The sequence below is a fragment of the Corythoichthys intestinalis genome, chromosome 21, assembly GCF_030265065.1.
Source record: "Corythoichthys intestinalis isolate RoL2023-P3 chromosome 21, ASM3026506v1, whole genome shotgun sequence".
NCBI lineage: Eukaryota > Metazoa > Chordata > Actinopteri > Syngnathiformes > Syngnathidae > Corythoichthys > Corythoichthys intestinalis.
The window spans coordinates 7,875,152-7,899,734 of NC_080415.1; the positions used below are offsets into that span (position 1 = coordinate 7,875,152).

The 24,583-nt window shown below is 39.8% G+C and overlaps 1 protein-coding gene and 1 long non-coding RNA gene across 7 annotated transcripts in view; one reads left to right on the forward strand and one right to left on the reverse strand.

The window, feature by feature from the left end:
- Positions 1–24,583, reverse strand: part of mrtfab (myocardin related transcription factor Ab) — an 85,814-nt gene that overhangs the window by 40,842 nt on the left and 20,389 nt on the right. Inside the window, exon 1 of one of the 6 annotated variants that reach the window (XM_057825521.1) lies at positions 4,794–5,775. The exons of 4 other annotated variants lie outside the window; for them this stretch is intronic. In XM_057825521.1, the coding sequence (XP_057681504.1) occupies positions 4,794–4,929 (136 nt within the window). In that variant the 5' untranslated portion in view covers positions 4,930–5,775. Of the gene's footprint in view, positions 1–4,793; positions 5,776–24,583 lie in introns of those variants that run through there. One more of the 6 variants, XM_057825525.1, reaches the window with a different exon arrangement.
- LOC130909270 (uncharacterized) lies at positions 3,864–6,623 on the forward strand. The gene is made up of 4 exons (XR_009061720.1): positions 3,864–3,965; positions 4,306–4,408; positions 4,779–4,908; positions 5,246–6,623. It is a non-coding gene; the product is annotated as an uncharacterized LOC130909270 (long non-coding RNA).

Consider the following 24,583-nt stretch of genomic DNA (forward strand, 5'->3'; position numbering starts at 1 on the left):
TAATGCAATTTTATTGTTTTCCCGCAAGAATGTAGCATGGCGGATGTTCTTGTGGGAAAAATAAACATACTGTAGGTCTCAAGAAGGTTAGTGCAGGTGGTGAAAAAATGTGACGCTTCCCATTGAAATTAAGATAGAAAATGATAGAAATAATGGAATATGTTTAAAGTCTCGACGGTCCTACTGTGACCTCTATCCACCAATCTTTATAAGTTGAAGTGCATACGACAGGATAAAAAAAAAAAGTCTTAAATAGCATTATTGTTTAAATTAGAATCATATTTTGAAACGATTCGACTATGTACAATAATTTGGCAAAACACAGATGACGAGAAAGTAGTCTTTTAATCCGCTGTTTAGCCACGCCTACCATTATAGGGCTCTAGCGTTTCCCAACAGGAGGATGACGTCGGCAGGGTCATGGTTTCATCAGAGTTAAAATTCAGCCCATTGAAGGGGAATTACACAGAACGAGTAAAATGCGACGAAGACAGCCGCAAAATGCCATTGTTTCAGTCTTTCTACTCCAATATTTTTACAGGATATGCTTTTTATTGGAGTATTTTTCCCCAATTGCTAAATAAATGGTACGGTCATGACAAATTACAGTCTTGATCTAAATGGAATATGAAATATTCGAAAAGCATTTATTCAGTACGACATGGCAAAATTACTCCATATTGTTCAAAACTGTCGATTTCACCTTTACTGTTGCACCTCCCGAACGATATTTTATGCCACCGTAGTTAGTCAGGCTTTTGTCATTTCCCTGCCCCAGCTTCGAAAAATGTAAACAAACCAAGAGGCGCGACAGCTAGCCGACATGCTAACCCGAACTGACGTCTCAAAGTCTTATCTTCATTTTTCGGAGCGAAAAATTGCACAAAGAAAATAGCCCGGATCATATCACACGGCGCCGGGGTTGTCTTCGCCGATCGGCAACCCGCCCGGCAGCGAGCAAGTTACAGCTCGTTCCCCTGCTACGAACAGGAGAGCTCGCCGGGGAAGCAGCTGGAAAGCCAACAGAGAGAGCTGGACAAACCGGCCGACGTCAGAGGAGCGCGTAGCTGCCACATAGTCAACACGAATATGGCGTAAAATAATGCTTTACTACACGGCGAAGACGTAAACAGAGAGCGGCATGGAGTTGCTGTGCAGCTAAAATGGCAGGATGTGTCTGAGGGGAACTTTTCTACATGTCCGTCCATGATCAAACGTAAGTAAATAGTCCTTTATTTAAATAAAGTTTGTAATGTTTACTTTGTAATTGCTGTATTCGCGGCTATTTTTAACGCAAAGTTGCAATTTCTGATAGGGTTGAAAATTTGACAGAACAGCAGGCACACGAAGAGGGCGATAAACCGAGTATAGAACGGGGTGTGCAAACAAGCCACTGGTCGTCGGCCGAGTGGCATTCTCAGTGGAAAATCAGCCACAAAAAAGTCCAATGGTCCCACAATTGTCGCACATTTTTCTTGGCCGATCTCGGGGTGAACGGAAACTTTCTGAAACCCAAAAAGGCTCACACGCCTCTCCCTGGTGCAGCTACAAAAGCCTGCAGCGTTTGGCTGCCGTGATGCAAAAAATAAACGAATTAATCGGCAAAATCAGCTGAATCCGCAGTCCATCTGCATGCTATAAAGCAATGCTGTATTGTGAGACGCTGACCCGGGTGACATCCCATTCGCATTCGTCCTAAACCCGAGACTGAAGCCGGAAGTCACTTATTTCCATGCCGCGGGATTCAAAAATGGAATATATAAAACGATCGCTTCCACACACATACAAGCGGTCCATTTCATTCAGTAGCATAAAACATTGCGTGAACTATGAAATAAACATGCTTTTTGGTGTCATACGCACTTTAAGGTGACAATTATTATTATAGTAACATCGGCAAGGAAGTTGCCAGCTTTGTCAGGTTTCTACGCATTTATTTCAGAAGTTGTGTAACACAAACAACCACAGAACATGCAAAGTTAAAGTAAAAACTCTAATGCACCTCTCTCACTCTCTCGTCAGTCTGTTCAGGAACAGCAAGCAAAACAAAACTGCCACATTAGAATCCGATTCGTTAGTTTATTATTATTATTCCGATTTCTATTCATAACTTACTTGTTTGCTATGTAATATGATGAAGTTTCTTTCCACAGGAGTGCACTTTTACAAAGATGTTTATTTTTCAAAAGCTCACGGAGAAAACATTTACACATATTTTGCCTAAGTTTTAGAGTGTCTTATGTTGCAGGCATTTATTGTAAAGCTGTCAAACGATTAAAATTTTTAATCGAGTTAATCAAAGCTTAAAAACTAATGAATCGTAATTAACCGCAATTCAAACCATCTCTAAAATATGCCATATTTTTCTGTAAATTATTGTTGGAATGGAAATATAAGAGACAAGACGGATTCAACATACTGTACATAAGTACTGTATTTGTTTATTATAACAATAAATCCACAAGATGGCATTAACATTATTAATATTCTTTCTGTTAAAGGGATCCACTGATAGAAAAACTTGTAGTTCTTAAAAGATAAATGTTAGTACAAGACAAATTATACTAATTTTATATTAATGTTTTCGTTTTAATAAAATCTGTAAAATTTTCGAGCAAAAAATTAACTAGTAGCTTGCCATTGTTGACGTCGCCGAGCAGGATGTAACATGGGCTCCCTGCCGTTTTTCCACGGTGTCTTTAACTACATAAAGTAGTGATTGAAATACACCACAAGGTGTCAATGGCAAGTTTTAAATTAACTTAGAAATCAAGCCAAATAGAGTGTTTTGTCCCTCGACTGGCGCCGTAGTTCCCTGTTTACTGGTCCATCCATTGTAATTCACATCATTTGAGTGATGGCTTTACAACGTACGAGACCTCTGATAGTTTGTATATTGTGACTAAATATTGCCATCCAGTGCATTTGTTGAACTAAACGAAATGTTTGAATAGAGTTTGACCAAAGTCTGAGTAAGTTTTATGTGTATTTTGCATAGCTATTTTGATTGGGAATGCCAGTTCTCTTTGCACTGTTGTTTAACTATGTGAGAATAGGGCATCATTAATACAGACTGAAGCTCTTTTTGCGAACATTTTTTTTTGAGAGATATTTTTTTTGTTATGCTTTCACTAAATGATACTTATGTTTGTTGTGAAGGAGTTGCCGAAGCTTATGCCAATAAACGGCATAGTCTAATGAACGCTTGTGTCCACTCGCGTTTTGTAATATTCTGATATAGTATTATCCGAGGCACCCTGAAGTGCACGCGGCACCAATGTTGCTTACTCACATGATGCACGAGTGAGTTAGAGTTACGGCCTGCCGAGAGCCGTAAGCTGTGTTAATGTTGAAGCTGAATGTGCTAATAAAGAAACAAAGTGCCAGCATGTCGCGTGTGGTATACCTTTGTTAAGAAAAAGCACAAAACAAGACACCTTTCTCTGCCTCTTAGCTCTCAAGTGCATCATTGTAATCTGTTTGAGGCAATGCATAAGCGGGTCATTCCGCACATGCATTAAATGCGTCAAATATTTTAACGTGATTGATTAAAAAAAAAAAATTACCACCCGTTAACGCGATAAATTTTGACAGCACTAATTAATTGTATTGCATTGTTTGTTTTAGGTGGTATTTCTGCAAATTGGTTAAGGGCCTGACATTGCAGATGTCAGGCGGTGGAGTGTTCTGTCCCTTGATCTTAAGTTGACGACATTTTTAAGTTTTATTTCTTTCTAAACAGATATATTGTTTATCCGTCCACAAGATGTCACTATTGCAACTCCGGACTCTACAGTTTTACTTTTGTTTTGCTATGAGCACTTGGCTTCCCCTAGTGGTGACTTACTGGAAGCAGCAGGCAAAAAGAACATTACATTAGTTGGAAAAGAATCCTTGAGGTGTACAGACGCTACACACCTCCTCTGCACTACACATCGCTGGGACCCCTTGATGAAACAAAATCTGTAAGTTTGCATGTATTAACAGAGGGTCTAATTTCATTTCGGTGTGTTTATTCTGTTACTTTGTTGTTATTTATGTGAAGCGAAGAAACACGTTTTTGTGCTAAGTGTAAACTAGACACGTGTTCAGCAGCTATTTTTTCTGGTCACGGAACGAAATAAAAAAAATTCGAACAGTTCCTAGAGTGTTACTCCAGGGTCCCATCGATGCTCGATGCCCAACCCTAGTTGTGGAACGAATTAAATTCGAATGTAAAGGTACCTCTGTATCTTGTATCGTCAAAACCGTACAATTTGTAATATTATGAAGTGTCCCTAACAAGTAATTATAACTCCTTTACAGCTGATCCAGATGGGTGGCCGCAGAAGAATGGTGCAGTACTAATTGGTATAGCTGGACATAACGTCCGACTGATCGACAGAAAACTGCCAGTTCCATATTCCAGGTAAAAACTGCCAACCTGTACACCAAATGTAGATTGGAAACCAAGCGGGCTACCGTTCTATATCATATTGAGGTAAACTACAATTACAGTGTCATGCGTAAAATATGCAGTTTAATAAGCGCAACCTGACAAAAGAAAAGTTGAATAGTTCACATTCATAGTCACAGATGTCAAGCTAGAAGTTTGTGTATTGCGTTAAAAGTATTTTCAAGGGATACGATATATTTCAGTTCTAACCATTGCTTATCTCCAGCTATGCCCTAAGAACTATTTATATTACACAAATACAACACTAATGTGAAGACTGTAGACTGAGCTACATAAGCACAAATAATAAAAGATGTCCTGTCTCTTTATTGACGACATGCAGCGATGGATTGCCCACCTTCTTTAAGGCTGTGATAGACATGTCTATCATGATCCATCCCCACTCCTGCCTTCTCCATGTCATTGCCCATTGGAGGACAGCCCAACCGGGAGTGTTCAAAGGACAGGCAATGGTTGGTGTCCAGCATAATCATTGAGAATGAAGATTAGTTAGTTTGTGGTAGTGGCATACATTGAACATTTAAAATCCACCCTCCTCTTCTTTGACAAACCAGTTGTCCCTGAAATAAGTGGTATTATTCCTTGGTGTGAGAAAAATTATCTATGGGTATCCAAAGAAGGAACAGAAAAAACTTAAAAAAAAAAAAAAAAAAAAAAGAAAAAAGAAAAAAAGAAAATTTAAACAGAGGAAGGCAGCCTCTCCTCTTTCAATGCGTCGCTTCTGTTTCACTATAATCGATTGGTCTGCCTCTGCGTCTCATGCCTACTTTTCCACTCTCTTCTCTGCAGCGGTGGCCGGCGAGTCACGACAGCTGTGCTATGTGAATATTCCCCCCTGAATTCAAGAAGTCCACAGGGCGAGTTGTGGGCAGGAAAAACAAGTAAGCCACGGGAAGAAATGGAACAGAGGCCAGTGGCAGAGAGAACAGCACTGAGCTGAGCAGTGCCCAGTGAGACTCTGCTGTGGTTGCAGCTCCTCCAGTATCTCAAGCTAGCACGTACACACAAATGCAGTAACACGCACACACATAGGCAGGGAGTGTTGCCGATAAAGTTCTCCTGCTCAGCTGTTGCCATTCATTCAATGCTACAGGCAGAGGAAGGCTACCCCTCACATACTAATACAGAAGTGCTTACAGACAAGAATCTAACAATTTGGCTATTAAACACAGAATAATCGAAAAACATTTTTTCTAATTGAAAACTGACAAAAATCTTTCAAACTTGGCTGACCCCACAGATTGTTTATAAAGGTGATAGCAATGAATCAGACATTTGTTTTATTTCTTTGAGTTGTATTTTTTTTTTTTTTTTTTTTTTAGAACTGGGACAACAATGGGGAAAAAGGAGTTGTGTTTCACTGACAAACAGTCCGCAGGTTTTGCTGAATGCTGACGGTAAATTGCCCCCCTCCCCGCCCCTGTACTCTACACCCTCCACTCCATTTTAAATAGCATGTCCAGCTGGCAGTAAGGAGGTACTATATTCAGCATGGGATCACCTGTGCACTCATCGGGTAAGGTTACTTTCAGGAAAAAACAAAATCTGAAAGCCCAATATTTCAGAATAAATAAATGTTTAATAAGACAAAATCCTGCTTCTATTCCATATTCTCTACTTTTCAAGCAACACAGAAGAGCCTGTTCTTGAATAAAACATTACTGCCGGTATCTAACACATGCAGACATAACAGGACGAGTACAGTCGGCCACAATATTATCACACAGGTGACTCAAAACATCCGTTCTGCCTCAATGCCAGAAAAAAGGCCTTCATCCAGAACAAACAGTGGTCTGGGACGAGAATAACTCAACAAGGAGGCAATGATTGAAGTCCAGCTGCTCCCAGTCAGACTAATTCAGAGTCTGGATAGCGGACAGACAAAGGGATGACAACAGACATGGGGATTAGGAAGTAGTTGTGTGGGCGGAGCAATGTTAAACAACACAGCATTCAATGATTGTGTCACGAAGCGACAATTAATAACTGATTTAATTAAGTCTGTGTTGCGCGGATGATTCCTATTATGAATTCAACAGAGGAGTTTCTTTGCTTTGTGCCGCAGAAAAGCTCTATTTCCCATGTTCCACTGGCAAAATCAGGTACTAACAGAAACCATTTCTAGCATCTGGTCAGGTATTGTTTTAGACCTTCTAAAATACTGCCATATAGTCAGGGGCGGACTGGTAATCTGTGGGTTCTGGAGGATCACAGAACGGCCGGTGCCCTGGACGGCCGGCGGCCGCCATTCATTATACATCACTGTTATTGTCCCCCCTTGCCTCTTATTATCTACAGTTCGCATCCAATCCAACAGGTGGCAGCAATGCGCCTGGCTGTTCATCGCCAGTCTGATAGAAGAACGAAAGAAGCACAAAGTTGCCTTCATTGGTTCCTTGTGGAAGCAAAATGGCGACGAGCGTTAATGCACAATATGGATGGTGGTGGCAAAAAAAGAAAAGAGAAGGGTGGCGCGAAGAAGGTTAGGAAGAAAAAAATTAAAGAAACTGGAGAGCGAAGCATCAAAATGTCATAAGTTGACAAATATTTTCGCAAGCAGCAGTCTGGCTGCAACGGCCACGTCGGGTAACAGCAGCCCACTCCCGGCGTGAGAGGGGGAGCGGCAGCCGCTCTGACGCGCAGCCGGTTCAGGGAGAGAGAAAAAAAGAGGGAGGGGGTAATGATAAGCTGGTGGAAGTTCGAGAGGGAAGTTCCCCAGACAAGCGCAGAGCAAGTAAAAATGGATGAAGAGGGTCACTTGTTCGGTATACTGGCAATTGTTATCCACCAGGTAGGTACATTTTAAATGAAATAAATGACAATTAAAGGGTTAGTGCCAGCTAGTCGATGTACCCGTTGGCAATCGTGTCAAGTTACAATATTCTAGTCCTACTATCACTCTCCTAAGAAAAAAATATTTTAGCTGTAAAACAACGTATGCACACGCAGCAGCAATATTAATTCAGAAGAAATATAACAAAATATTAATAAAATGAATGGTTTTACTTTACAGTTTAGGTAGTTAAATTGATATATATTTTTAATCATTTATATATCGTTTTGTTTTCTGGTTAATACTTTCCAATGACGGTTATGTATACAGGATTTGTCTTGAAATGTTTATTGTATTTTCATTGAAATTTATTATTTGTATGGCAAGATTAATTATGGCAGGGGTCTCCAAACCGGTCCTCAAGGGCCACTGTGGGGCCTGGTTTTTCTTTCAACCGATCGAGTACCGACAGTTTAACCAATGAAGTTTCTGCTAAAACAAGCAGCACCTGACTGCAATCAACTGATTACACTTGTAAGACACCAGATTGGTGCATAGGTGTTGTCTTGTTTTGTTGGAATGAAATCCTGTGCCCGCTGCGGCCCTATGTGGAATAGTTTGGAGACCACTGAATTATGGCATAAACAATGAAATTGTTTTATAGACAGAGATATATAGAGATATATTATAATCAATCGGATACATGAATGAATGAATTTATTGTCATTGTCATCATCATCATAATCATTGACAGTTTCAGAATGTGGAATTTGCCCGAATACTTAAAACTTGCTTTGAAAAATACATTCTTTCATTTGTTTATTTAGGTCTATCATAGAGCTAGTACAGAAAATGAACCCAACTCCAGTTCAGCCTTGCAGTACTTTGAGCGCCCCAAGTCAGACAGTGACATTCATTCATTCATTTTCCATGCCGCTTTTCCTCACGAGGGTCACAGAGGTGCTGGAGCCTATCCCAGCCAACTACGGGCAGTAGGCAGGGGACACCCTGAACTGGTTGCCAGCCAATCACAGGGCACAAGGAGACATACAACCATTCACGCACACACTCATACCTACGGACAATTTAGAGTGTTCAATCAGCCTACCATGCATGTTTTTGGGATGTGGGAGGAAACCGGAGTTCCCGGAGGAAACCCACGCAGGCACGGGGAGAACATGCAAACTCCACACAGGAAGGCCGAAGCCCGGGATTGAACCCTTGATCTCAGAACTGTGAGGCAGATGTGCTAACCACTAAGCCACCGTGCCACCCAGACAGTGACAGTCTAGACATATTTTCTTCATTTTCTCTTAAATGCAAGAAATTGATGCATTTTACAATAAAATGTAAAAAAAAAAAAAAAAAAAAAAAAATTCTCCCCGGGGTTGGGGGGTTGGGCGGTATGCCCCCAGACACCCCTAGGGGGTCTGTTTCCCTTCGTAAAGCGATTCTTGTGGGCTGGGCTGAGTCAAAGTCCAGGGCTGCTTTTTAGTCCCAGTCCGCCCCTGCATATAGTTCACATAAAGCACTGCTTGTTACTCGTTAGAAAGGCAGATTTGTCATTGTCGTGTTATAACTTCATTAGAAATTATGTTCAGGGTTTCCCCTAGACCTAAAAGATTGTGGTGCACCGCCACACCAAAATAAAAGCAGCCACGCCTTGCAAATGAGATCCTTTTTTTTTTTTTAAAGATACATTCTATTTTATAATTTGCATAATTTAACAATGTTTAAATTAATACAGTGGTACCTCTACATACAAAGTTATTCATTCTAGGACCTTGTTTGTAAGTCGAAATGGTCGTATGTCGAGCAGGATTTTCCCATGAGAATACATTATATTCCCATTAATTCGTTCCACAGCCCGAAAACCTACACTAAATCCTTAATAAATACTGCTGGTACTATTACAAATGACAATTACACATAGCAAAACAAACTATGAATAAAAATCGTACTACTACTACTAATAATAATTCCTGCAATAGTGTAACGAATCTGGTTCTAATGTGGCGGCCATTTTTTTCTGTACCTGAACCCACCGCATGGCTGACCTGACAGAGAGAGTTTACTTTCGCTTTCAATGTTTTCTTGACAACACCCACTACTTTGGCAGTCTGGAGGCGTTTTGTGTTGGATAAGTTCTGAAATAAATGATAAAAACTTGACGAAGCCGGCGATTTCGTTGGCGATGTTACCACAATAATAATTGTCACCTTAACTTATAAAGACTGGCGAACGGTGTTAGAAGGAGGACTGTGGAGATGTATTGTTGAGCCAGTTCACGGATGGGCACCCTCCGCTCGTATCTTTCTATAATTTGCATCTTCATTTCAATGGTAAGTGTCACCTTTTTCCTTGTTTGACCACCTGTTCAAACCTTTTTGAAACCTGCGTTGATTTCTCTCACATGAAAATTTGTCGTGCGTCCGCCTGCGGGGCTGTCATGTCGTCGTATTTCGAGCATGTCGTCAGATGTAGAAAACAATGGCGAGTCAAATTTTACGTCGATGTCATAAAGATCGTGTGTCGAAGAGATCGTATGTCGAAGTACCACTGTAGATCTAGCTCATTATTTACACACTATTTGCCAGAAGTCGTCTGAAATAGCACGTCATATACAAATGGTTCCTTTACACGCGTTATTTTGAAAATCACATCGATTCACCTGTTATAAGCTTGTGCGTGCCAATGTTGTACGGGGATAGGGAGAAAATTCCACAAAAAGGTATTTCAAGTTAATGAATGTAATTCTGGTTTAGACCAGTGAAAACGACCTTAATATTGACGTAACGTTTAAATTCTTTATGGCGTGTGTTTGACCCGAATTGTTGCATCCTAGCATAACATTTGTTTGTTGCCTGATGTCACTGGTTGTAATTTCAGATGCGTATTTTGAAGTATTTAGAAAAAAAAATGCTCCAAAAATTTGCTTTCAATATTGTTGATTTTAACAGAGCTGGCAACGCGCTACGTAAAGTACGTAGCTGCTTATTCAGCTACATTAGCCCTACGTAATAGTAGGATTTGTATTCTCGTACTATTAATTCGACATTCATTCCCGGAGTAATTGTTTGCCTTTTTTTCTTGTATTACTACAAGTAATAATAATAACGATAACAAGTAGTGACATTTCAAGATTCCAGACACTTTACATCGCATTATTCTTTCACTCTGTAGGTGGTGGTAAGATACCATTGTAGCCACAGCTTTCCTGGGGCAGTCTGACAGAAGTGAAGCAGCCAATTTGCACCATAGGCCCTTCTGACCACAATCAAACACTCAAGCCCCTTTCACACATACCTAAACATCGTTAAAATCCCAGGATTTAAACGGTTAGCCCTAATGTGTGAAAGCAATTTCCCGGGTTGACTGACACGGAGATGACGCAGACATTTACCGAGTCGCGTCTTAGTATAATGTCCGGGTCTTTCCCAAGAAGCGGTATGTGTGAAAGCAGACGTTAAATTCCCGGGTCACAGTGTGATGGTTGATGACGTAAATATCATGGCAGGCCGATCGTCATTTCCTCTTTCTTCGCAGTAAGACGAAAAGCGGTAAACAAAAATCGCAATTATCAACATGGCAAATTGGAAATAGCAAAACTAAACTGAAAACATTACGAAATAAACTGCTACTGGATCGTAGAGCCGAGCCGAAGCAGAGCCGATGAGAGTCCATCAACCATCTTTGGAAATCTGTGGCTTTTTTTTTTTTTTTGCCAATGCTGACCAGAAATGACGAAACGTCCAGGTTATAAAATCGTGCCAGCAGCCCTCCCCAACTTAGAACAAGTCTGTGAGAGTGTCCAACCAGCGTTATTTCCAGGATAACTCTCCATGTGTGAAATCAATGACACAGGTAAATCCCGCGTCACCTTACTCGGGAACTTACCAGGATATAAGTCTGAAACGGGCTTCATTCTCACACTACTTTCACTCAAGCAAGAAGGGTGACGTACCTTGCCCAAGGATACAACAACAATGGGCACACGAGGGAGCTGGAGTGGAAGCCTCAATCCTTCAATCAATGGGCGACGCGCTCAATGACCTGTGCCACAGTCACCCCCAAATCGTCAAGTAAATGAGTAAGATGTGTGTCCCAGACAGTGCCAAATTTAGGCTGCTCTTATATTGCAGTATCAAAAAAATTGAATAGTCACAACATTAACAGTATGCTGTGGCAACAGGTCTCATAGTTCAGACTTTGAAACATTCCAAGAAAAGTATTTGCCCTAGGACATTCTTATCTGCTTGGCTATTTTTTTACACAATCACTTTAACAAAAACAAAAAAAAACATTTAAAAAATTAACACTACAACGAACAGCTTCTACTACAAGCTGTATGTAGTAAAACATGACTCATTGCAGTGCAATTCCTTGGCAAATAGTCAATGGTTGATAAGATTTAAGTCTACTCTAGGTTTTGCTATAAACAGGGATGCACACTATTTCCTTTTGTCCACCACTTTCCTGTGCAACTATCACAAACAGTACAAAAAACTAACGCCAAACGTTAAAGGTTGTCAAATCATCTAGTGATCACAAACCAGACCAAGCAAGCCTAGATCAACCCAACAGTACACAGGGGGAAGTGTCAGAAATGTAACAGTCTTACTGAGAATATCTGTCCATAAATAGCAGCGGATCATGTTTTCTCTTGGCCAGTAGAGGACAGATTATTCATTCGGTGACAATGAATAAAGATGAGAAGTATATTTAAAAGAAATATGTTCAATCCTAAAACTTGTTTTCGAAGATCAGTTCAAGTGGTTATTAAAGAGCACATTACTCTACATGACAACTCCAAGGCATTTTCTGTTTGCCTTTTATGACTTTGTATTTGAAAAGCAGCCAAAATGTGGGGGATAAGCCATCAATGTGCTCCTTTGAGAGTGGTCAAGCATGGGAAAAGAGTTTTCTTCTACTACTAATCTTACATTCACATTATTATACATTTCATTGACGCAAGCATGCACAGTAGAATGTGTACATTTGTATGCAGATACGACTGTAATACAGATATACAATACTGTAACATTAATACCCCTGATGTCAAGATGCAAAATAAATAAATAAATAAGAGCGTAAAAAAACAATTACTAGTAACAAAACACTATGAAGGCCAAGTGTCAACCTACCCTCGGTCACACCAGCTATTAACATTCCAGCAGGGAAAACAGAAGGTGTTTTTCTCCTTTGTTTCCTGGTCCCCCCCCCCACCACCACCACCACCACCACCTTCTGGGTCTGCTGTGGAATTTACCAGCAGCGTTTGCATTTGGATGTGACACAATATGTCAAGCTTGGGATTTCTTATTGTTTGTCTACTAACATTTTTGGACTGAGACAACAAAGCCAGAAAAATCGAGATCAGTGAACTGTACTACAAGGAGGAATACTGGCAATTTCAGAACCAGCCATCCATTTTCCATTCAGTCTTTCATCATAAGGGTTATTGATGAGCCTGTACAAGTAAATAACAGCACAAGTAAGTGTAGATGTTTCAGGCCAGGGGTCGGCAGTCCGCCGCTCAGTTTAAAAAAAAAAAAAAAAAAAAAGTATTTGATTAAAATGTATTGCTACCCTTCAATAAGCAAAACAAGTCAGGCTCACTTTTTTGTATCTTTAGTGATAGAAGACTCACAAAGGTCATGAATTCAACAGCTATGTTAAGTCATGGTGACACTTGAAAGTTGTACCAACAGGCGATGTTGTCACGAGCGACTGACCAGTGTTGTTAACAACTGCGTTAGACTATAATGGAGTTGGATTTTTTTCAGTAGTGAGTAATCTAATAACTTCTCTCATCTTTGCAACGCCGTTACCGTTACCGAGTATGTAAAAGCGTGCGTGACTATGCGCTTTACTACATTGATTGAAGGACTCAAGAAAAGTCTGAGAGACACGGACTCACGGAGAGAGCAGAGCGGGAGCGCAGAGGACGGAAGGGAGTTGTGACGCCGTTGCAAACGCGATGCTAGGTGGCTCCAATAATACCTGACTGTAGCCGATAGCCTAGAAACGATGTTCACATGATGTTAAGGTAGATATCACATGTATATAGAAATAGATGCGAAATGACAGACTTGACGGCGTTAGAACATGTAAAGAGAAGTAGATGCGTAATGATAGACTCGCCGGCGTTAGTAAACAGCCGCCATCTTTAAGCAGAAGACTTCTCAGGAAGCCTTTGTTGTAGACAACCATCCTAGCGAACCTAAGTAACTTTTTATCTAAAATACGGTTAGGGTTTATCAGCGCCCTTAACCCATTGTCAACAACCGAACATTGTGAACAACTAATGCAATAACGGGAGCAATTTTAACTACTTTAATGGTTGATTTACAAAATTAAATGACTTCCAAACAACGCAAAATCTCGTTATCGCAAAATCCACAGTAGGTTACCCCTGAGCCAGTTGTCTCAAAAACCTTTTGAACATCACATAGCGTGACCTTTGTTTTTTAATGAAAAAAAAAAAAAAAAAAACATGAAAAGTAACACCGGTTACTTTGCCAACTAACTAATTACTCTCAAATTCAGGTAACTGAGTTACTAACTCAATTACTTTTTGGGAGAAGTAATGTGTAACTAATTAATTACTTTTTTAAAGTAAGATTAACAACACTGACAACACTGCGCATGACTAAATAACGCGTTATTGTAATTTTATACTTTATTTCATTTACAAGCAATCTAACGCGTTCATTTTTCCAAACCAGTAATCTGATTTAAGTTAGTTTCCCTAGTGTCTCTGGATTACTACTTTGTTATTGCCTCATAATGTATGTAGAATGTAGAATATTGTACGAAGAGCATTTCAAGAAATTATTCAAGAAAGTATTACAAATGTTCCCATTACGCGTTAGTTTCCATGGTAACGGCTCATAGTTACTTTCCGTTTTGGTGTTGTGTTTTGGGAATGAGAAAGGTGTGGGGTGCACGGGTGCACATTCGAGCCAAGTGCACACACCTGTTGAGCTGTGTCGGGGAATGATGATCTGTGTGCATCCATTAATGAACGTGAGTTTTCGCTTTATTGTGGAGGGTTCCAGCGATAGGTTGGAGCCGCAACATGGGCAGCTGTTTCGTAGCTTTGCGGTTGCGACGGCGGGTAGTCATTGCTCCCACTCGTTCTTGCCAAGTTGGCGAGTATTGTTTGCCCTATATTCGTGTTGCACATTTATGCCGTGAGGTAATGTGTTTGTTTAGCATCTTTGGGATGTATTGTATGTCTGATTCATTGTAAAGTGCTTAGTTGCCGCCACGTTTTGTGGCCAAATTGACCGCATGTGTGTACTACGTACCTCAGGGTTGTGCGAGCGCATTCACGCCCGCCCCCACCAGAGCCATGTAGAAAGTGAGTTGTGACACTGTCTGATCTTGCAACGGGTTGACACGTGGTTCATGTACATGTGAGTAGTTACAAGCACAAGCAGCGCTGTAATGGTTTTCTATGGAACTTACAGAAGTGATTGCGACATTTATTGGAAAATGGATCAAAACAAGTTATCTAAGTACTTGTTTGATTATGTTTAAACAAATTCCATACAGTTTGTCAGTTATTTGTTAGTTTCAAGGGCTCTGGAGAGGCTAAGCTAGCATGAATGAATGATGGTTTGAGTCAACTGCACGAGTCTTCTGTTTATAAAGATGTTTAAAAAGTAAGCCTGACTTGTTCATCTTACTAAAGGGAAACCAAATTCCTTTGTTAAATCTCATAAGCACCACTATATATATGTAGTGTATAAACATATTTCTGACGCGTGGGCTAACATCTTCATTTCAAATGTCAAAAATACTGCGGCTCCCAGTGTCGTCTTTTTCCATGGAAACCAGGTCAAAGAGCCTCTTTGACTGTTAAAGGGAACCACGGATAAAAAGACATGTAGTGCTTAAAAGATAAATCTTAGTACAAATTACAATAATTTGATATTAAAACCCCTCTTAATGTTTTTGTTTTAATAAAATTTGTTAAATTTTTTAAACCTATTTACCAAAAACCAAATTAACTAGTAGCTTGCCATTGCTGTTGACGTCGCATGGCGGTGACGTCACATGGGTACGCTGCCGCACTTCCAGTGTCAGTCTTTAAATATGTAAGGTAGTGATTTAAATACGCCACAAGGTGTCAATAGCGAGCTTTAAAAAAAAAATTGAGATCAAGCCAAGAGTGTGTTTTGTCCCTTGACTGACACCGTAGTTTATCTTCTATTCCCCAGTACGGGTCCACTGTGCCCTATGTTTAATTGTATGTTGAGAAGCTAAGACACCTGATAATGGCTCCCAGCAACATCGTTTGTATATTGTGACTAAATATTGCCAATGTATTTGTTGAGCTAAACGAATTGCAAAAATGTTTAAATAGAGTTTGACCGAAGTCTGAGTAAGATTTATGTGCATTTTGCATATCTATTTTGATTGTGAATTTGTGAATGCCAGTTCACTTTGCATTGTTGTTTAACTTCCTCATTAATACAGATTAAAGCACTTTTCTTTTTCGGTGAACATTTTTTGAGACATATGGATATTATTTTTGTTGTATTTTCAATATATGATACTTATGTTCAATTGTATGTTGTGAAGGAGGAGTTGCCGAAGCTTATACCAATAAACGGCGCGGTCCGAGCTACCTATCTGAACGCCTGTGTCCACTCGTTTTTCGCTGCCTCTTAGATCTCAATGGACAAAATAAGGCGTCATTATAATCTGTTGGACAGGATAGCCAGCAATCAAACTAAGTCAAATACATTTATTTGTTTTCCGTGTCGCTTATTCACCGGTAAGCAAGCTTCGGAAGCAACATCTGATAAGTCTGATAAATCTGAGAACACCGGCAGGATGATAAACAATTTGGACATCTGCTTTTACGTGACAAAAATAAGGTAAGCCCCTTAGACGTCTCGGTAGAGGCAAACTGCATCAACATTTTCGTGTGCTGAGATGCACGGGCTATCAGCAACAATACTCAAACTGCTGTGTTTCATTGTATGTGTATACCCTAATCATATGAAAAGCACACGACAGCTCTGGATGCTAACTATCTCCATAATAATACGCAACAAGTCGGATTACACAATAGTTTACCGTGAAGATCTGCAAACAGTTTTTGACATCAAACCCTCCAGAGTGCTGTCACTAGCAAACTTGACACAAACGCTACTCCTCTCATCCCGTCTTTCCTGTTCATTTTGCTTTTGCTGTCCTTCTCATTAATGTTCCACTCGGGTTCAAGTTGGAAGGGCAGAACCGATAACATGTTAATGTAGTTAACCCTTTAACACCTAAGCCTATTTTGGCCGAATTTGCATGCATTTGATGTTGCCTTTATATTTCCAAGAAAAAATTGTTCACAATGGCCAAGTTGGGTCCCTTTTTTCAGGACACCTTGAACTTCATGTCCAAACTGTTGTTTTCTTCACTGACCAATTTTAATCCACATTTTGGACCCAAAAAGACAAAAAAATCCCAAAATATTTTTTCAAAATTTGTAATGTTGGTGTTCCATTGACAACCAAAACATGCTCGACCAACCGTTTTGAAGCTTGATAATATTTATTCAACTTGTTATGATAAACATTCAATAGAAAAAAATAAGATTGAATAGTTTTATGTTTGACTATTCAACACAAACAGCGGGTATGGTCATAGGCGTTTTTGGCTTTTACACATACTATGGTCAAAACAGGTTATATACAGTGCACAATAGTGAGGAAAAAAATTACATATATCTAACACAAAAAGAGTTTGGAGGATATCTCTTTGTGAAGTTAGGTATGATACCCATCACCTTATCTGAAGTATACGCAAATGCAATCAAGCTTCTCGAACACACATTTATATAAAAATTGAAAAGATTCATAGTGAAGAAAAAAGTATATATAACATTGAAAAAAAGTATTTTCAAAAATATTGACAAGTAGTTTAGTTTAATTCAATTTTTTCAGGCATGCGACCTGATAGTTTTTTTTTTTTTTGCGCACTCAATAAAGTTTGTTTTTGAACAGGTCACTGAGCTGCGTCACATAGAACGTCACACAGCCTACTCTTCTGCAGTTTGAGCGCTGCTGTCCCTTCTACTCGCCGAGACGCCGACTAATCCGAGGAAAACGACAAATACAGCTCATCCTATTCTTTGATTTGATGAAAAAATGCATTAGCTTGCGCTAAATTTAGTCTTCGATTCATTCTGCACGTTTCAAAGTCGCTCGCGCAATCCAACCGGTGTTCATGCCTCCTTTTCCTTAGTTGGCGCCTAGCTCGGCAATTTATTAAAAAATGTTCACATTCGGTTCGTCCTTCTTGACATCACAACGGATCTTGGGATATGTAGTCTTTTCTGCAGCTTTCGGTTTTGAAAAAGGACAAGAAAGGATGGAAATATGGAGATAGATACACGGTACATGCAGCGTTTGAATGCATATCTATGAGTGCAATAAAACTATAAAACTCTAATGACATCATCTCCCGTTTTTCTTGGTCGATTGACTTCAAATAAAAACTGGTGTGGACATCAACTTCCGCACTTTCAAATGAGACCAACCAGCGGCACGTGGGTGGCGTAATTACAGCGTGACGAAGCTTCAAAGACGACATGTGTAAACACGTCGCTGCCGACACGTTCGGTGTTAAAGGGTTAAAGACTACTGTGGAAGTCCGGTAGCGTACCCATGTGATGTCACCGCCCTGCGACGTCAACAATAACGGCAAACTACTGGTTAAAATCATTTTACAAATTTTATTTAAAACGAAAACATTAGGAGGGGTTTTAATATGAAATTATTAGACCTCGTACTAACATTTATCTTTTAAGAACAACATGTCTTTCTATCCGTGGTACCCTTTAAAGGTTGCCGACCCCTGTTCTAGGTGATACATTGTTACCTCCCTGAGATAAAATATGCAAGTACATTTGTCAAAACCATATGTGCCAAATGTTAGCATATAAGATGCAACATAACATTCATCAGTGTTAGGTATACATCAAATAGCTGGAGTGGATGAATGACAAAAAGCCCAATGTATATTTACAACAACAGAAAGAACCCAGTACGATTGAAGCCACCTGAGTGCTGGCAGTTTTGTTGGGTCATGGAAAGTTCAAGGGTTCTTTCTTTATGCAGGATGTAGTTGGACCCTCCACTTTGTCACATCTCTTCCATAAAAGAAGTCTAACTGAGGTCTAATTGTACCCTGTTGAAGGACACTGCAGAGGTCTATAAAAGCAATAGCACAGAACAAAATCCAGAGGAGTATGCCAGCTGGCAGCTGGTCCTACGTAATAACATGGACATTCACTGTACACCAGAACGGACTGTAGCAAATTAAGCTGTTGTGAGCACATGGGAAATTCTCAAAGAACGAGCGTCTACTAAAGATTGAACGAAGCAGCAGCATGAAATGGATACGTTTAAGCGATGGTGACTATGTCATAAGCTGTTACATAATTCTAACATCTGAAAGTCATTTTCATTGTACCGAACCCCGTAACCCCTTGCCCTACTTTGCAGTGAACACTTTGATTGCAGTTTGTTCTCCTTTTCTACTGGTTTCCAGTTCATTCTAGCAAGAACAGATAGAGAGCAGCGGAAGGTGGCTAGAATTAATTAGCACCGTTGTGAGAACTAAAAAGTACAGAGGACAATTATACAGATTTTAAAAGAGTGTCGCATCTGTTTTGACCGAGTGAAGGTTTTTGTCCTGGCCCGACAAAGTCTCTTTGACTGTGTATGTGAGTGTTCTTTGTCTTATTTTCCTTTAAATTGCTCTTTGCAGTATGGTGGTCCTCTTCCTTTTCCTATTTCCACCCTAAACAGCTAATAAAAAGCGTACTAACATATTTCTCAGACGAAATGACTTGGTCACAATTAGACACAGACTCATAATGGTATAGTTATATTTTTGTGATGAAGGTGAGCTGTAGATTTATTGTGGCAACTCAAGGTCAAAAGTCAGAATACTAGCCATTATGAGACAATTGCCATTTACTCAGATTTTGCTACAATTTTTCTTTCGGTATAAAGTTCAATGCATGCAATCACAATCTAGCTTCTTTCTAGAATTTCTCCTGATGTTACACAGCAGCAGTGTGCATACAGTCTTGCAAAAAAGCCACAAAATGCAAAGAAAGGGATAAAGACAATTGTCATTTAATGCTTGCAGAGCTAAGATAAAAATTGTGTCCGATCAAACTTTGGTTTTGTGCGACCTCAAGCGATACTTTTTAACAAACGTTGAGCAACCCAGAAACAAAAACACAGAGGTTAGGGTATTTGTAATCACACTAAAGTAATGAAAATATGAAAATATTTAATCCGAAAGGTTTAGCCTGCATTGTTTGCGGCTTTGTGCAGGCAGGATTTTCCTCGGCAATTGGTGACAATGGGACAAGTGGTGAGTGAGTCACTCAAAAACAGCAACAGGATTGCGGTCAAGTGAAGTCTGCTCTGTTCGACGTGCTAATGTTAAGTGCAATGTATGTGCGGTTTGCAGGTGAGTCACAACATAATGCATGGTTGTTCTATTATTTAGAAACACGACCAGGATTTGAGCTGAAGACGAAACACAAAGGGGGGGGATGCATGTACACATACAAAGAGTTAGGAGTAAATTCACTAATAATAATGGCTGTATTTTGAGTTATTTTGAGGGAGCAATAAATTCACGCTGCTATATATATGCTGTAAACAGACTAATTTTACTTGTGTAAGAGGCATATCTTCAGTGTGGCACATGCAAGCACAATTTAATAGACTCACATCCTGTCGGTACTCACATTGGGTTGCGACACAGTCAACGGTTGCCAGTGACTTAAAAGAGATGAGGGTGGCAGTCAAAGAGGATGAAAGGCCACTGAGGTATGGCCCAACATTTTTAGTAGGGATGATATCGCTTAATACTTGCCTCGACAAGTAGTTTCACCAAATATCTGGTAGATGTGCAATTGATTATGACTTTTGTTGTATAATGTACTGTATTCAAGTAATATCTGTGTTGCTTTAGTACTGCTGTTTGAACCTCATGATGCTGATCTAATGATACGATTTAAGACTATGTGAACCGTGAAGCCCAAGGCATATGTTAAAGTGTTTGTGTGTTTTATTTCTCAGTGGCATGAGTGGGCATGTGCCTGTGGGTGTGCTCCTGTTGCTAGGAGCAGACCTACGATGCGCCGCTACAATGCTTTTTGCATCTGATCTTGGCTCGTCCCTCATTTCTCATTATCAAAAAGGATTTTTGTATATCGCAAATCAAAGTGTGATGAAGAATGTGCACTTTAGGTGCGTAAGTGCTTGTTGAAATACTACACTGTCAGGACAGGAAGGCTATCAAAGCCTGTCGGTACTTGTCTGCCTTTTAAAGTGACAGCAGCCTAGAGTCATGGTGCAAGTCTGTGTGTTCTGGGAATGCAAAGCTGTTGCATAAATATGTACATTTATCATACCACAATGTGGATTTTACCACATACTGTACAATTGTTGTACAAGTACACTCACGATATCGTGCACCTCGATATACCATATCAAAAAATGTTTAAAAAAAAAATTCTATGTAAAATACTATTCAAAACAGAGTGGCACTGTAATGGTTTGTTCTTAAAGTTTTTGTGTATAGTTTTATTTATTTGGGAGTATACACTTTCCTCTAGTGGCAAAGTGAATATGACATAACTTATCTAACATGGCTGGATCCAGCTGCTCCCTGTTAAGACCAACAAACAAACAAAACAAAGGTTTTTAAGAGCATTGTAAAACAAAAAGTTAGCCTTTATTAGCATTTAAGCTAGCGGACCTTTGCTATGCAAGTTAGCTAATTGATCTTTTGTTGTACTTTGATCTTCATTTATTTATTTTTTTTATACTGTTTGAGGCCAAGCTCAGGTATTTTAATTTATTTGTAAATGCAATTATTGCTCTTGTGAAATAAAACTGCAATTCTGCATAGTTTGAAAAAAACACTTGGGAATTTTAATGCTGTTTTGAAAGAACAATCTTAGCGAGCCTTTGTTTCACATCTCCTAAAATTTATTCTGCAACGCATTAAATGTTCCTAATCCGATTACTCGATTCCTTGAACTAATTGATAGATCAATCGATTACTTGCCGTAATTTCCCGAATATAACGCGCTTTTTTCCCCAAAATGAACTTGTAAAATTATGGTGCGCATTATAAACGGGTACATGGATGGAGACAGAAATTTGTATATATTACATATATATATAAACCAATTTTTTTTAATTGACAAGGCCACGTTGTGCTGAAGAAACGTATGCAGCGACCCGTCGCCGACCATTACGGTACGTGACGTCACCATTTTGTATGGGTAATATATTCACTCAATCGGCCGAATTATTTCGTCTGTGTTAAATTCTTTTTTCACTCTTCATAAAGCACAGAATTTAGTTTCTTGAACTCATTTGAGTCAACGTTTATTGCAGCTCCGCAACTCGGACCATAACAAACGTAAGCACACAGACTTCCTGTGTCCGTCAACTATATCTGTCCCTCGGGAAACTCAAACCTAAATAACAATACGGTGTTTCCTATTGTTACTGTCGTGTTGACAGCGATGAGCTCTCACGGATTTCCGACTTACGTTCTCACATTCATTTTACTGTATCAATCCATGGAAGAAACATTCATTCATCATGATGAAACGAGCAAGTTATACAGCAGCCTTTAAAAGAAAAATTACATCTGTTTTGTTTTCTCCTAGATTCTGGTAAGTTGGAGAAGTTGTCAAATCATATTATTTCCGGAAATATTGTCAGTTTATGGTAATGTTTTGAACTACCAATGTTCTATGCTTGCGCTGTTTCACCAGTCAGTAAAATGACATTTCTGTATCTGTACATGAGCTCTGTTTTCTTGTATTCTTCTGTTTATTGGTGCTAAAATAAGGGTGCGCGTTATAAACGGGTACAATAATTTCCCCTAGATTTTACAAGTAAATTTGGGGTGCGCATTATACACGGGTGCACCTTGTATTCTGGAAATTACGGGAAATATTCGATAGCTGCAGCCCTACTTACAACCAATTGGCTGCAAAGAGAAATTGCTTAAAGAAGCTTTGTTTGGCTATCCCTGCTCCCTTGGGAGAGACAGACAACCTCTGCTGCCACCTGCCGTTTCATGCCTCCAAGCATGCATGACAGCGCTACAGTGTCCATAACATTCAAACTTCATGTTCTGTGCTTATTATTTCTTCATTTACTGTTTAGGTTTTTCATTCATTATTAGTTATGCTATTTAGCTTAGATTTTAGATTAGTTTAGAGATTACTTGTCATTGCTCTTGAAGTGCGTGGAAATCAGTTCCTCTCCTTACACATTATTGGCAGGAATTGGTTGTCCCTGCCTCATGAGCGGCACAAAATGGCTAGTGGCTACTCATAGTAAAGTTCTTGGGTCAGTAAAGACTAAACTATTCATGGCATATTTTTCTTAAATCATGTGGCAATGAATCTAGTCTATATATCGTGATCCTTTTTTTTTTTTTTTTTTTTTTTTCAAACTCGATGCACATCGTGATGTCTTGTATCGCAATTCATTGCCAAACAAAATTTTGTACCAAATCCAGACTAGGCAGAGTTCTCAGGTGTTCAACATTACACTCACTTTAAGCTTCCAGCCAGTTTAAATGACAGGGAAGATGTTCCAATGTAAAAATTTCAGATACTGATTGTTGATCGATATTATGATTGTGGCTTAAAGTGCGTAAGACATGAGGGGAAAAAAAGTCTTAAATAGCATTATTATGTGAATTAGAATCATATTTTGCGACAATTTAGCAAAGCGCAGATAACGAGAAATTAGTCTTTTAATCTGCCGGTTAGCCACGCCTACCATTATAGGGCTGTAGCGTCCCCAACAGGTGGATGACGTCCGCAGAGTCACGATTTGATCTGATTTAGTATGCAGCCCATTGGGGGGGAATTATTTACTACAAGGAAAACGCGACGGAAGAGAGTCGCAAAATGTCATTGTTGAGTTTCTCTACTCCAATATTTTTACAGGATATTCTTTTTATCCAAGTATTTTTCCCCAATAGGTAAATAAATGGCTTGAGGACCAGTCAGCCCATTGAGGGGGAATTATTCAGAACAAGGAAAACGCGACGAAGAGAGCAGCAAAATGTCATTGTTTCGGTCTCTCTACTCCAATACTTTTACAGGACATTGTTTTTATCCAAGTATTTTTCCCCAATAGCTAAATAAATGGCATTGTCATGACAAATAATAGTCTTGTGCTAAATGGAATATGAAATCATAAAAATGCATTTATTCAGGATGACATGGCAAAATTACTCCATAACAGTCAAAACTGTCGACTTCACCTTTACTGTCGCACCTCCTGAACGATATTTTATGCCACCTAAATCGGGATTATGTCATTTTCCTTCCCCGGCTTCAGAGAATGTAAACAAACCAAGAGGCGTGACAGCTAGCCGACATGCTAACCCGAACCGAGTGATGTTTCAAAGTCTTCGAAGCGGAAAATCACACATAACTAGCCCGGATCATTTCACATGACCACTTGGTTGTCGATTATCTTCGCCGATCGGCAACCCGCCCGGCAGCAGAGAACAATTTACAGCTCATAAGGACAGGAGAGCTCGCCGGGGAAGCAGCTGGACAATGACCGCCGAACAAACCGGCCGACATTGGAGGACCGTGTAGCTGCCAAATGGTCACCACGAATATGGCAAAATAATGCTTTACTACACGGCGAAGACGTAAACAGTGAGAGTCATACGACAGCGGCTGTAGTTGTGCAGCTAACAAGTACAGCTAATGTGTATGAGGAGAGCGTTTTACATGCCCATCCATGATCAAACGTAAGTAGTCCTTTATTTAAAGAAGGTTTGTAGTGTTTACTTTGTAATCGCTGTATTCACGGCTATTTTTAACACTAAGTTGCAATTTCTGATCGGTCGGAAAATTTGACAGAACACCGGGCACATGAAGAGAGCAATAAGCCGAGTATAGTGCTCTCCCGGTGGGGGGGATGTGCGACAAGCTGCCGGTCGTCAGCCGAGAGGACAAGGAGCATATCAGCCACAAAATGCAAGCCACCTACATATTAAAATTATCCCAGTATTTGACATAACACAAAACACGATGTTTCCTCACTTCCACGTAAGTCCCATGGTCCCACCGTAGTAGGGCTTGTTTTGGCCAATATCCACCGGTGAATGGGAACCTTTTTAAACCCCAAAAAGGCACACACGCCTGTCCCTCGTACAGCAAGATTTTTCTGCTGCCGTTTGGCTGGCGTGATGCGAAAAAAAACATATTAATCCACAAAATCAGCTGAATCCTTAGTCCTCCTCGTACAACAGTACGGCTG